General features: G+C 43.1%; 1 protein-coding gene across 2 annotated transcripts; it reads left to right on the forward strand.

Annotated features, from left to right (window-relative positions):
- The first annotated feature begins 1250 nt into the window (after positions 1-1250).
- On the forward strand, positions 1251-6626 carry LOC106569195 (U6 snRNA-associated Sm-like protein LSm1). Of its 2 annotated transcripts, none has more exons than XM_014140307.2 (4): positions 1251-1461; positions 1946-2014; positions 2114-2265; positions 6119-6626. In XM_014140307.2, the coding sequence occupies exons 1-4, from the start codon at positions 1392-1394 to the stop codon at positions 6305-6307; spliced, it is 480 nt and encodes a 159-aa protein (XP_013995782.1). In that variant the 5' UTR covers positions 1251-1391; the 3' UTR covers positions 6308-6626. The 2 variants fall into 2 exon arrangements, with proteins under 2 accessions (XP_013995782.1, XP_013995791.1); XM_014140316.2 differs by having other exon boundaries at positions 1256-1461; positions 2114-2229.
- Positions 6627-15064: the final 8438 nt, after the last annotated feature.

Consider the following 15064-nt stretch of genomic DNA (forward strand, 5'->3'; position numbering starts at 1 on the left):
ATGGCCAGAATTTCCATCCATGGTCAAACTCTTAACATGTACACATTTTCAAACTCTCTCTTGTGGCGTCACTGTGGAATGAGATGATGAAACCAACCAAGTATGGTACTGGGTCGTCCCGAGTTACCACAGCCTCAAAGTCATAATTATGGTTAAACCCCACCTATTTATACAATTTCTCTTCTTAAAATCAGATTTTAAACCTAACCCTAAACTTAACCATAACTTTAACTACACTGCTAACCCTATCCAGTGGCGGTTCTAGCTTGTATGGCTCCCTGGGCGACCCCCCCCCCCCCCTTCAGCGCCCCCGCCCCCAAAAAACCATTCTGCACTAATTTTTATTCAGACATTTTGAACAAAACAAACAAATAAATAATCATAACATTTAAAACTATATAAATATAAAAATATATACAAAAATAAGACTCGTAAATATCAAAAATAAGTAATTAGAACTGTACAAATATAGAGGTGGGCTATTTGATAGATTCCCCGCTCACGGTACCTTGGGCTTCCAGTGGGGAGACCTACCCTCGCCCCCGCCCCATCTCGTACTTCTGAGTGGGAGACCTTCCCAGACAGTGGCCTGCCTAGCTCACAAACTAGAATCAGGGCGCCCACTCCGACAAGGTTAATCGACCAACAGTCCCACACGGTGACGTGATACCATTGACATGAAGTGGGGCGGCAGGAAGCCTAGTGGTGTTGGACTAGCAACTGAAAGGTTGCAAGAACAAATCCCTGAGCTGACAAGATAAAAATCTGTCGTTCTGCCCCTGAACAAGTCAGTTAACCCACTGTTCTTAGGCTGTCATTGAAAATAAGAATTTGTTCTTAACTGACTTGCCTAGTTAAATAAAATTAAAATATAATGAGTGATAAAAAAACCTGATCGCGTAAATGACACCATTCTGAATATAATTCGTTTTTTGTGTGCAGCGCCCCTGTGCCATACCCGGCAAGATGCCTGCCTATGTCGCCTATACATAAATCCGCCACTGTTTATGCCTAACCCTAACCTTAATTTAAGGACAAGTTTGACTTTGTGGCTGTGGTAACTAGTGTTGTGCGGGGATAAGAAGTGGGTGGATGTTTGTTGTTGTTGAAGATTATATAATTACTGGTGTCTATTTGGGTTTAATATTATAACCTACAGACAAATAAATCTATTCTGCAATACCACTCTAGAATTAAAACTTCAAGCGGTGTCAAATTTGGTTTGACCAATAGTAGCAGAGAACCGGGCTACCTAACTGTCTCGTGCGTACGTTACATAACAGGAAGTGTTTCACTACGCTCGAACCGAACTGCACGAGAGTCCCATGGCCTGAAAGGACAGTGACACAACAGCAAATAACCCCTCTAAATTCGCACCAAACATCGTGCACATGAGATTTACAAGCCGACCAAAAATGAACTACATGCCAGGAACAGCCAGCCTCATCGAGGATATCGATAGTAAGTCGATGGCGCTGCATGGCCATTCCAAGGCATGCTAACACCGCTAGCCGGTGTTGTGTCGAGATGCACCGGTTTTTACCACTGGTTGTTGGTTGGTTGGTTCTGGTAGAGGGTTTTAGAAATAATGTCCATTGATATATTTGTTAGATAACAGCTTGTAAAGCAGCGCCAACATGACATGCACACACATGGCATTACCAGAGGACTTGATGTGTGCACCTGACACTCAGATGAGTGCACACCTGAACACTTATCAAATAACTGAATAACCCAGCTGCAACTGTCAGTAACCTGCATTGCTACCTCCCTAGGGGGAAACGTCTGTAGGCCGCGATTTTAAGCAGAGCATGACCAGTAGGCTACTAATCGAACCATCAATAATCATGATCTCTTTTCATAAACCCCTAACAAAAATGCACAGTTAAAACCAAAGTAATTCCATCAAATATACAATGATTTTGCTGCCTGTTTGAATTGACAGAAAAACATCTCGTCCTGCTCAGAGATGGAAGAACGTTGATCGGCTTTCTCAGAAGCATTGATCAGTTTGGTATGTAAGTATTCGGACCATTGCATTGCAATACCATTGTATTGCATACAACATAGTTGGAAAGCAACCAAGCATTTTTGTGTTTGTGTGTGTGTGTAGCCAACCTGGTGCTGCAGCAGACGGTGGAGAGGATCCACGTGGGCAAGAGGTATGGAGACATCCCTCGAGGAATCTTCATCGTCAGGGGAGAGAACGTTGTCCTCCTGGGGGAGATCGTGAGTCGGCAACAAACACACACCCTTACACTCCAGGTATGTGTAGTTGGAATTCTTATTTACAATGACGGCCTACTCCAGCCAAACCTGGACGATGCTGGGCCAATTGTGCGCCGCCCTATGGGACTCCCAATCACGGCCAGTTGTGAGACAGCCTGGATTCGAACCAGGGTGTCTGTAGTGACGCCTTTAGCACTGAGATGCAGTGCCTTAGACTGCTACGCCACTCGGGAATGGGTGCATGAAAAGCGAATCAGCTAATTGGGAAGATTTGTTGCCACTCAAGACCATTTATTCGTGGCTGATTGGGCTGCGCTACGAGTCGATAGTAAGCCGCTGACCAGTGCTCCAGTGTTGTACCTGCTGACTTGAAGTGATTCCTACTGGGTGTCGTGTCGCTGGTGGTAGCTACGTGGCCATTTTTTTTCTCTCACATTATTTTATTTCAAGTATGAGTGCAGCCTACCCAAGAAATAACTAATATTGATAACCATCTAGATGTCACCTTGATACATCCAGTCAAAAGTTTTGAGAATAATATTGAAGACTTCAAAACTATATAATAACACATGGAATCATGTAGTAACCAAAAAATCAAAATACATTGTATATTTGCGTTTCTTGAAAGTAGTCATCCTTTGCCTTGATGACAGCTTTGCACACTCTTGGCATTTTCTCAACCAGCTTCATGAGGTAGTCACCTGGAATGCATTTTAATCAACAGGTGTGCCTTGTTAAAAGTTAATATGTGGAAATAATTTCCTCACTGCGTTTGAGCAAATCAGTTGTGTTGTGACAAGGTAGGGGTGGTATACAGAAGATAGCCCTATTTGGTAAAAGACCAAGGCCATATTATGGCAAGAACCGCTCAAATAAGCAAAGAGAAACGACAGACCATCATTACTTTAAGACATGAAGGTCAGTCAACCCGGAACATTTCAAGAACTTTGAAAGTTTCTTCAAGTCGTAAAAACCATCAAACGCTATGATGGAACTGGCTCTCATGAGGACCACCACAGGAAAGAAAGACCCAGAGTTACCTCTGCTGCAGAGGATAAGTTCATTACAGTTACCAGCCTCAGAAATTGCAGTCCAAATAAATGCTTTAGAGTTCAAGTAACAGACACATCTCAACATCAACTGTTCAGAGGAGACTGCATGAATCAGGCCTTCATGGTCGAATTGCTGCAAAGAAAACACTACTAAAGGACACCAATAATAAGAAGAGACTTGCTTAGCCAAGAAACACGAGCAATGGACATTAGACTGGTTCAAAACTGTCCTTTGTTCTGATGAGTCCAAATTTGAGATTTTTGGTTTCAACTGCCGTGTCTTTGTGAGACGCAGAGTAGGTGAACGGATTATCTCCATGTGTGGTTCCCACCGTGAAGTATGGAGGAGGTGTGGTGGTGCTTTGCTGGTGACACTGTCTGTGATTTATTTAGAATTCAAGGCACACTTAACCAGCTACAGCAGCATCATGCAGCGATACACCATCCCATCTGGTTTGCGCATTTGTTCTTCAACAGGACAATGACCCAACACACCACCAGGCTGTGTAATGGCTATTTGACCAAGAAGGAGAATGATGGTGCTGCATCAGATGACCTGGCCTCCACAATCACCCGACCTCAACCCAATTGAGATGGTTTGGGATGAGTTGGACCGCGGAGTGAAGGAAAAGCAGCCAAACTGTGCTCAGCATATGTGGGAACTCCTTCAAGACTGTTTGGAAAGCATTCCAGGTGAAGCTGGCTTGAGAAAATGCCAAGAGTGTGCAAAGCTGTCATCAAGGCCAAGGGTGGCTACTTTGAAGAATCTAAAATATATTTTGATTGGTTTAACACTGTTTTTGGTTACTACATGATTCCATAGGTGTTATTTCATAGTTGTGATGTCTTCACTATTATTCTACAATGTAGAAAATAGTAAAAATAGAGAAACCCTTGAATGAGTAGGTGTGTCAAAACCATTGCCTACTAATCAATGGGGAGGACATGAACGGCAACAACACCGGGACACAGTGCCCTTTGCTCCCGCTTGACAAAGTGCTCCTGTCTGGCAACGCCGCGGGAAGTAGCTACCTATTAGCCAACATCAGGGTGGCAGTCACAGTAAGCACACGTATACAATGCATGACGCAACAGTAGACCCATCAATACTTTTAATAAAAAATAAACTATTGCCAGTTTTATAACTGAACATTTACAATTATTTTGTAAAACTAACAGTGAAATACGACTCAGAGCCATCCTCTGTCTTCATAACAGAAGTCCGAACTCTTGTGGGAAGGTAGCTCAATGTACGGTAATTTCATGGTAAGAAACGTAACAAAAATTAAACACAGCTCAGTCAAAACCATCTAACCTATAGCAGAGCGATTTATATATATTTTTTATTTTAAAAATAATATTTATTTATTTTTCCACACGCCCAGTACTTTCCTTTCCATACGCCCAGTACTTTCCTTTCCATACGCCCAGTACTTTCCTTTCCATACGCCCAGTACTTTCCTTTCCATACGCCCAGTACTTTCCTTTCCATACGCCCAGTACTTTCCTTTCCATACGCCCAGTACTTTCCTTTCCATACGCCCAGTACTTTCCTTTCCACACGCCCACTGCTTTCCTTTCCACACGCCCAGTACTTTCCTTTCCATACGCCCAGTACTTTCCTTTCCATACGCCCAGTACTTTCCTTTCCATACGCCCAGTACTTTCCTTTCCATACGCCCAGTACTTTCCTTTCCATACGCCCAGTACTTTCCTTTCCACACGCCCACTGCTTTCCTTTCCATACGCCCAGTACTTTCCTTTCCATACGCCCAGTACTTTCCTTTCCATACGCCCACTGCTTTCCTTTCCATACGCCCACTGCTTTCCTTTCCACACGCCCACTGCTTTCCTTTCCACACGCCCACTGCTTTCCTTTCCACACGCCCACTGCTTTCCTTTCCACACGCCCACTGCTTTCCTTTCCATACACCCAGTACTTTCCTTTCCACACGCCCACTGCTTTCCTTTCCACACGCCCACTGCTTTCCTTTCCACACGCCCACAGCTTTCCTTTCCACACGCCCAGTGCTTTCCTTTCCACACGCCCAGTGCTTTCCTTTCCACACGCCCAGTGCTTTCCTTTCCACACGCCCAGTGCTTTCCTTTCCACACGCCCAGTGCTTTCCTTTCCACACGCCCAGTGCTTTCCTTTCCACACGCCCAGTGCTTTCCTTTCCACACGCCCAGTGCTTTCCTTTCCACACGCCCAGTGCTTTCCTTTCCACACGCCCAGTGCTTTCCTTTCCATACGCCCAGTACTTTCCTTTCCACACGCCCACTGCTTTCCTTTCCACACGCCCACTGCTTTCCTTTCCACACGCCCACTGCTTTCCTTTCCACACGCCCAGTACTTTCCTTTCCATACGCCCAGTGCTTTCCTTTCCATACGCCCAGTACTTTCCTTTCCATACGCCCAGTGCTTTCCTTTCCACACGCCCAGTGCTTTCCTTTCCACACGCCCAGTACTTTCCTTTCCATACGCCCAGTACTTTCCTTTCCATACGCCCAGTGCTTTCCTTTCCACACGCCCAGTACTTTCCTTTCCATACGCCCAGTGCTTTCCTTTCCACACGCCCACTGCTTTCCTTTCCACACGCCCACTGCTTTCCTTTCCACACGCCCACTGCTTTCCTTTCCACACGCCCACTGCTTTCCTTTCCACACGCCCAGTGCTTTCCTTTCCACACGCCCACTGCTTTCCTTTCCACACGCCCACTGCTTTCCTTTCCACACGCCCACTCGCCTATTCTCCGGTCGCCAAATTGGGATGCAACTACCCCCTTCTGCTACACACACGAACACAGATGTCTGAATGTGTGTCTATTCCTGTGAAGGACCTGGAGAAGGAGAGTGACACCAGTCTGCAGCAGGTGTGTATTGAGGACATCCTGGAGGAGCAGCGGCTGCAGCAGCAGAGCAGGCAGGAGGCAGAGAAGACCAAACACCTGGCCCTGAAGGAGAGAGGCCTGGTCATGCCCAGATCAGACATCATGGACGAATATGGAGTACAGCACCAATACTGACCGGTACACACACACACACGGTCAATAGGTAATGATCCAAGTTCACCGTCTTTACTTTACCTTTGAGAGTGAATCCCCAATGTACTGGGCACCTTATGACGAAGCACCTTATTTCACATTCAGAGTTTTATATTATGTTTCCCTAAGAGTATCATGGCACTGACATAAATGTACAGGATTTTGTTTGAACCATTCTTTTAAACTATTTTGTGAGGTGTAATGAAAACTACATTTTGATTTGTACAGAAGTGAAAAGAGGATTTATCAAAGTTGTACATCACTGGAAAGGCCTTTGTTTGTATTAAACACTTATTTTTTAGAACATGGTTTGTCGTGTGTTATAGCTGGTTGTGTTTTTAGTTTAGCTGTAGTTTTAAGTTTGAGTAGCTAGGTCTATCGGAGTTACCAGTCCAAGATGTGCCGAAACCTCACTGGTGCACCTGCTGCTGAGCCTCCTTTTGGAGCAGATCTATATCTGACCAGTAGAGGGCGTGCCTGCACTACTTTAGCCATGCATCTTTACTCGCCTCTTTCTGCATATGTCTGTTGTTTTTTAATAATTTATTTTTATTTAACCTTCATTTAACTAGGCAAGTCAGTTAAGAACAAATTCTTATTTACAATGATGGCCAAACCCTAACCCGGATGACGCTGGGCCAATTGTGCGCCGCCCAATGGGATTCCCAATCACAGCCGGTTGTTATACAGCCTGGAATCGAACCAGGTTTTGTAGTGACGCCTTCGACCGCTGCGTCACTCGGGAGCCCCCGGTGCTCGTGTCACTAAAGAAATTTGCAGCTGAAATGCGAGATATCATTTGATTAGGCTCATTACACATCTATATGACACCTGACTAAACTTGTGATTGATTACGATTAAATTCGAGCCTGATCTGATAAAAAGCTTAATAAAAAGACTTCATTCTAAATGCTATCCAATGAATTATTGGTAGCTTATAATAAATGTAACACATTTCAAATTAATATGCAAAATGAATATTTGCTGTGTGTAAAAAAAGCAGGCCATATTCACTCCATACATCCCTTCGTCATTCACCCTGGGAACAGCTTCACCTCTTCTTTTTTCTGATTCTTCTGTATCTTGAATGCTAATGTCATAGTTGGTACTGTTCACACTGTGCTACATTGTTACTAAGCTATTTTACCCTCACTGTAGTGTACACGCTTAGAAAAAAGGTTCCTTATAGAACCAAAACAGGTATATCGTTTGCTTCATTTATGGAACCCCTAAAAGTTCTAAATATAACCTTTTTTTGATATGAACCCGAGGTTTTTCTTCACTGAACCAAAATTGTTCCATATAGAAGCCTGCAAGGTGCAATTTATGAATTGTCTACTATTAAATAGTCATATTTTGAGTGAAGACTATAATTTAATAAACAAATAGACAAAAGAATATCAGCAATGTTTTTTAAATTGATTGTCATTATATGTAAGCATAGTTTGGAAATATGCACAGATTTGTACCTTGTCAGCTCGGGGATTCGATCTTGTAACCTTTCAGGTACTAGTCCAACGCTCTAACCACTAGGCTACCTGCCGCCCAATGATGGTCCACGTCAACTTCTTTACCAATGAAATATACCTTGTCCATTAGTGTCTTTTGCTCCCCCCCCAAAACAGCAGACCTCACACATACAGTTGAGACAAGCACAGCTTCAAGCTGCATGCAGCGCCCCTGGATGGAGAGCATGTTGTGGGGTTAAGGGCCTAGCTCAAGGGCCCAACGATAGGGGAATTTTCTGGGGATGTGAATCCAGCAACCCTCCAGTTATCAGATCTTTTCCACCGTTTTTTTTATTCTCCAGCGCCTAGGCGGGATTCGATTCAGCCACCTTTCGGCCACAGGTATAACTCCTTAGAGCCAATTTATGCATGATCGGAAATATGGTTGGAGGCGCTGTATGGATGGTGTGACGCAATTGCGGTGCCTCTGGAGGCATGCAGAGACCAAATTGAGCGCTGTACTCCATCTCCATGCACCTCTCAAATTCTGGAGCAATGCATAGCTCCTCATTGCATGATTGGTTGATGGTAGGTGAGGGCAGGAGATCCTGTATAAACACAAACTCACTTCCTTCACAACAGCTCGGCGAAGCGCAAGAAGTATGAATGCGTTGAAGTCTGCAGAGGCCGTATCACCGTAAATGATGCATGGCCAATGCAGATGTCGGATTGACCATGTAGCGCCTTTAATGGGAGGTGCACGGCGATGCGGTACAGAGCTGGATTTGGCCTCTGCAAGGATCCAGAGGCTCCGCAATTGCGTCAAACTGAAAGGAGCCTCCAGATCACATTTCCAGAGCAAGCATAAATTGGCTTTAGCAATTGCGGGCTGGTGCGGGTGAACAAACAGCTGACCCACGCACCACTAGCCCACTTGCAAGTAGCTTACCAATAAGCACGTTATTTTTCAATGTGTTAAGGTAAGTAAAGTTGATTATTTAATTCAAATATATGAAGCCAAAGTCATATGACGAACTATAGGCTAGATAAAGTTGAAGTGTTTTGAGCACGTTTGTAAGCAGCTAGCTAAACAGAAAAGGCTACTTTTATTCGCCACTTTACAAGTTAGCCAGCTAACTCAAATAAAAGTCTTTTTTTTTTAATTATGGGATATGCCAAAAAGGGCTACATACCCAGCCTGACATTGGCAATTATTTAATTGTTTATTTTATTTCAGTATTTCAGTGTGGAGTCGATTGAGGGACTAGCCTATGTTTCATGAAGCCATTAGAAGACTGTTGCTGACTGAGAGGATACATAAGAACTCGATTTGGCTTCAGCAAGCCTCCAGAGGCTCCGCAATTGCATCAAACCCTCCGTATGGATCCTACGGATCGCATCTTCAGAACGAGCATAAATTGTCTATAACCCGAAAATTTAAAAAATGGTTGTAGGCTAGTGAGAAACAGCTGAGCGATTTTTTTTTTGACAGGGGGTGCAGGATTCTTTTTGAGCAGATATGTTTCTGCTTATAATTTCTGATATTTTGGTAGGCAAGTTGTTAGTCAGAAGTTTACATACACTTAGGTTGGAGTCATTAAAACTAATTTTTCAACCACTCCACACATTTCTTGTTAACAAACTATAGTTTTGGCAAGTCAGTTAGGACATCTACCTTGTGCATGACACAAGTAATTTTTCCAACAATTGTTTACAGATGGATTATTTCACTGTATCACAATTCCAGTGGGTCAGAAGTTTACATACACTAAGTTGACTGTGCCTTTAAACAGCTTGGAAAATTCAAGAAAATGATGTCATGGCTTTAGAAGCTTCTGATAGGCTAATTGACATAATTTGAGTCAATTGGAGGTGTACCTGTGGATGTAGATGGATAAAGTAATCCTGGATAAAGTAATCCTTCTACCCCCCCCCCTTAAAAGATTTAGATGCACTATTGTAAAGTGGTTGTTCCACTGGATATTATAAGGTGAATGCACCAATTTGTAAGTTGCTCTGGATAAGAGCATCTGCTAAATGACTTAAATGTAAATGTAAATGTATTTCAAGGCCTACCTTCAAACTCAGTGATTCTTTGCTTGACATCATGGGAAAACAAAAGAAATCAGCCAAGACCTCAGAAAAAAAATTGTAGACCTCCACAAGTCTGGTTCATCCTTGGGAGCAATTTCCAAACGCCTGAAGGTACCACGTTCATCTGTACAATGAATAGTACGCAAGTATAAATGCCATGGGACCACGCAGCCGTCATACTGCTCAGGAAGGAGATGCGTTCTGTCTCCTAGAGATGAACGTACTTTGGTGCGAAAAGTGCAAATCAATCCCAGAACAACAGCAAAGGACATTGTGTGAAGATGCTGGAGGAAATAGGGACAAAAGTATCTATATCCACAGTAAAACGAGTCCTATATCGACATAACATGAAAGGCTGTTCAGCACTCGGAAGAAGCCACTGCTCCAAAACAGCCATAAAAAAGCCAGACTACAGTTTGCAACTGCACATGGGGACAAAGATTGTAGTTTTTGGAGAAATGTCCTTTGGTCTGATGAAACAAAAATAGAACTGTTTGGCCATAATGTTATGTTTGGAGGAAAAAGGGGGAGGCTTGCAAGCCAAAGAACACCGTCCCAACCGTGAAGCACGGGGGTGGCAGCATCATGTTGTGGGGGTGCTTTGCTGCAGGAGAGACTGGTGCACTTCACAAAATAGATGGCATCATGAGGTAGGAAAATTATGTTAATATATAGAAGCAACATCTCAAGACATCAGTCAGGAAGTTAAAGCTTGGTCGCAAATGGGTCTTCCAAATGGATATTGACCCCAAGCATACTTCCAACGTTGTGGCAATATGGCTTAAGGACAACAAAGTGAAGGTATTGGAGTGGCCATCACAAAGCCCTGACCTCAAACCTGTAGAGAATTTCTGGGCAGAACTGAAAAAGCACGTGCGAGCAAGGAGGCCTACAAACCTGACTCTGTTACACCAGCTCTGTCAAGATCAATGGGCCAAAATTCTCCCAACTTATTGTGGGAAGCTTGTGGAAGGCTACCCGAAACGTTTGACCCAAGTTGAACAATTTTAAAGGCAATGCTACCAAATACTAATTGAGTGTATGTAAACTTCTGGCAATGTGTAATCACTGGCAATGTGATGAAAGAAATAAAATCTGAAATAAATAATTCTCTACTATTATTCTGACATTTATTTTACATTCTTAAAATAAAGTGGTGATCCTAACTGACCTAAGACAGGATATTTTTACTAGGATTAAATGTCATGAATTTTGAAAAACTGAGTTTAAATGTATTTGGCTAAGGTGTATGTAAACTTCCGACTTCAACTGGATATACATGCAGCTTCTCTTCTGTCATTAGCCTATATGTTGCCCTAGAAGACTAAAATAAAGCCTTGCTCACTGGAATGTCATAAATTGATGGAATGAATGCTTCAATCTAGTTGATGTTGTTAAAGTCATCTTTGCTTCTTTCACAGAGCAAAGATGTTCAGGGACTGGGGAGAAAGCAATAACAAAAAAACGGGAAAGATTTTCTGTGTAAAATTTCCGAACTACATGAGTTTGACCGGTTGTAAGGAAATGGAAAGCTGTGAAAATGACTCAACATGTTTCTGATAAGATTTAATGTCTGCTTGGATGGATATTTGATGTGGTGGAAATGCTTTCATGATGCTGATAAAGATAGGGACCGTCTGTAAAGGCGCTAACTACACATTTTCATTCTCTCAAGATGTTGAAAGAAATACATTTTTCTCAACACCTGTTCCCAAGTCAAAATGTAGGCTACATTTTGGTGTAAGCCTATAATTTTAATGCAAAAAATTCTTAATTATTCAGGAGTAAAAATTAAGGCTATGTGAGAGGTTATAGACCCGCTGTCAGTGTCCAGATTTCAGTTTCCATTTAACCCATCAGAACAGAAAAGGATACAGTTCCCTTGACGTGCCATAGGCCTATTTGAAGTCCCTGTCTTGTGACTGCCAAATTCGAATAGTGCGCCTCAAAATCATCACACAAAACAAGCATGAATGGATTGGCAGTTGTTTTTTTAAATCGGAATTGCAGTCAAATTTTGAATTGACCAAAATGTTCTATATATAAGAGTGTATGCTTTTATTAAGCACATTATTTCCTGTTGCTTCTAGCTAGCATTTAGTTTGCAACAGCACGGGTGTGTAAGAACCTTGGTCTTTACCACTCAGACCTCTGCACCACTGTTGCAAAATATGAATTAGATCTTCCCCTTGCCAAAGAGAGCTGATGTCAGATGTCAGCTAGCTATTTTTCTGACCAGGCGAAATCATGCAGCAGCATCATTAACATGCATGTAAATGGAAAACAGCTAAAACAAATTAAAAAGGAATGCTAGCTGTCGTTTTAGAGTTTGATGTAACTGGGTTAGCTTTTGTTAGCTGTTGATTTCTAAAATCGCCATTAGGCCTACACTTTGGGGTAGGGAAAGAACCAATGATGTGTATAAACCCTGGACTGACAGGGGCGCTGTATTGACAGCCATCTTGGTACTCCTCCTCCATTGTTAAAAATATTTTGGAAGCCATGTTTATTCTATTACACACACCTTACTGCATACTTTTAAATTATATTATGTGAGCTAAACATAAAGTGTGTGTGTGTGTGTGTGTGTGTGTGTGTGTGTGTGTGTGTGTGTGTGTGTGTACATCAAATCAAATCAATTTTATTTTTATATAGCCCTTCGTACATCAGCTGAAATCTCAAAGTGCTGTACAGAAACCCAGCCTAAAACCCCAAACAGAAAGCAAAGCATGTGAAAGAAGCACGGTGGCTAGGAAAAACTCCCTGGGAAAAACTCCCTAGAAAGGCCAAAAACCTAGGAAGAAACCTAGAGAGGAACCAGGCTATGAGGGGTGGCCAGTCCTCTTCTGGCTGTGCAGGGTGGATATTATAACAGAACATGGTCAAGATGTTAAAATGTTCATAAATGACCAGCATGGTCAAATAATAATAATCATAGTAGTTGTCGAGGGTGCAACAAGCACGTCCGGTGAACAGGTCAGGGTTCCATAGCCGCAGGCAGAACAGTTGAAACTGGAGCAGCAGCATGGCCAGGTGGACTGGGGACAGCAAGGAGTCATCATACCAGGTAGTCCTGAGGCATGGTCCTAGGGCTCAGGTCCTCCGAGAGAAAGACAGAAAGAGAGAAAGAGAGAATTAGAGAGAGCATATTTAAATTCACACAGTACACCGGATAAGACAAGAGAAATACTCCAGATGTAACAGACTGACCCTAGCCCCCCGACACATAAACTACTGCAGCATAAATACTGGAGGCTGAGACAGGAGGGATCAGAAGACACTGTGGCCCCATCCGATGATACCCCCGGACAGGGCCAAACAGGCAGGATATAACCCCACCCACTTTGCCAAAGCACAGCCCCCACACCACTAGAGGGATGTCTCCAACCACCAACTTACCGTCCTAAGACAAGGCCGAGTATAGCCCACAACGATCTCCGCCATGGCACAAACCCAGTGCCTTCAGAAAGTATTCAGACCCATGGACTTTTTCCACATTTTGTTAGGTTACAGCCATATTCTAAAATTGGTTTTCTCTCATCAATCTACACACAATACTTCATAATGACAAAACAAATGCACGTTTTTAGAAATATGACATTTACATAAACATTCAGACCCTTTACACTGTACTTTGTTGAAGCACCTTTAGCAGCAATTACAGCCTCAAATCTTTTTGGAGATGCTACAAACTTGGCACACCTGTATTTGGGGAGTTTCTCCCATTCTTCTCTGCAGATCCTCTCAAGCTCTGTCAGGTTGGATGGAGAGCGTTGATGCACAGCTATTTTCAGGTCTCTCCAGAGATGTTCAAGCTGGTTAAAGTCTGGGCTCTGGCTGGGCCACTCAAGGACATTGAGACGTGTCCTGAAGCCACTCCTGCGTTGTCTTGGCTGTGTGCTTATGGTTGTCCTGTTGGAAGGTGAACATTTGACCCAGTCTGAGGTCCTGAGCGCTCTGGAGCAGGTTTTTATCAACGATCTCTCTGTACTTTGCTCCATTTATCTTTGCCTCGATCCTGACTAGTCTCCCAGTCCCTACCGCTGACAAACATCCCCACAGCATGATGCTGCCACCACCGCGCTTCACTGTAGGAATGGTGCCAGGTTTCCTCCTTACGTGACGCTTGGAATTCAGGCCAAAGAGTTGAATCGTTTCATCAGACCAGAGAATGGTTTGAGAGTCTGATTTGAGAGTCTTTCGGTGCTTTTTGACAAACTCTAAGCGGGCTGTCATGTGCCTTTTACTGAGCAGTGGTTTCCGTCTGGCCACTCTACCGTAAAGGCCTGATTGGTGGAAAGCTGCAGAAATGGTTGTCCTTCTGGAAGGTTCTCCCATCTCCACAGAGGAACTCTAGAGCTCTGTCAGTTTGACCACCGCATTCTTGGTCACCTCCCTGACCAAGGCCCTTCTTCCCCGATTTCTCAGTTTGGCCGGGCGGCCAGCTCTAGGAAGAGTCTTGGTGGTTCCAAATTTCTTCCATTTAAGAATGATGGAGGCCCCTGTGTTCTTCGGGACCTTCAATGCTGCAGAAATGATTTGGTACCCTTCCCCGGATCTGTTCCTCCGACACAATCCTGTCTCGGATCGCTACAGACAATTCCTTTGACCTCATGGCTTGGTTTTTGCGCTGATATGCCCTGTCAACTGTGGGACCTTATATAAACAGGTGGGTGAATTTCCAAATCATGTCCGATCAATTGAATTTACCACAGGTGGACTCAAATTCAGTTGTAGAGACGTCTCAAAGATGATCAATGGAAACAGGAAGCACCTGAGCTCAATTTTGTCTCATAGCAAATGGTCTGAATACTTATGTAAATAAGGTATTCTGTAAATTTTTATAAATGTGCAAAAATGTCTAAAAACCTGTTTTCACTTTGGCATTATGTGGTATTGTGTGTAGAATGCTGCAGATTTTTTATTTATTTAATCGATTTAAGAATAAGTCTGTACCGTAACAAAATGTGGAAAAAGTCAAGGGGTCTAAATACTATCTGAAGGTTTTCCTTAAAGTAATTTTTTAGAGTAGCTTACTAATGTTACTGTTCCCACTACAACAACAGAAGATACATGTAATTTTGCTCTTGAAACATTTAATTGAAACACTGTCGAATTCCATTCATTTCTATGGAGGACTGCTACTACTGGGGAGTGCCAATATGGCCTCTTAAATGCCAATATATAGCACAGCAAT

The sequence above is a fragment of the Salmo salar genome, chromosome ssa01, assembly GCF_905237065.1.
Source record: "Salmo salar chromosome ssa01, Ssal_v3.1, whole genome shotgun sequence".
NCBI classification, from domain to species: domain Eukaryota; kingdom Metazoa; phylum Chordata; class Actinopteri; order Salmoniformes; family Salmonidae; genus Salmo; species Salmo salar.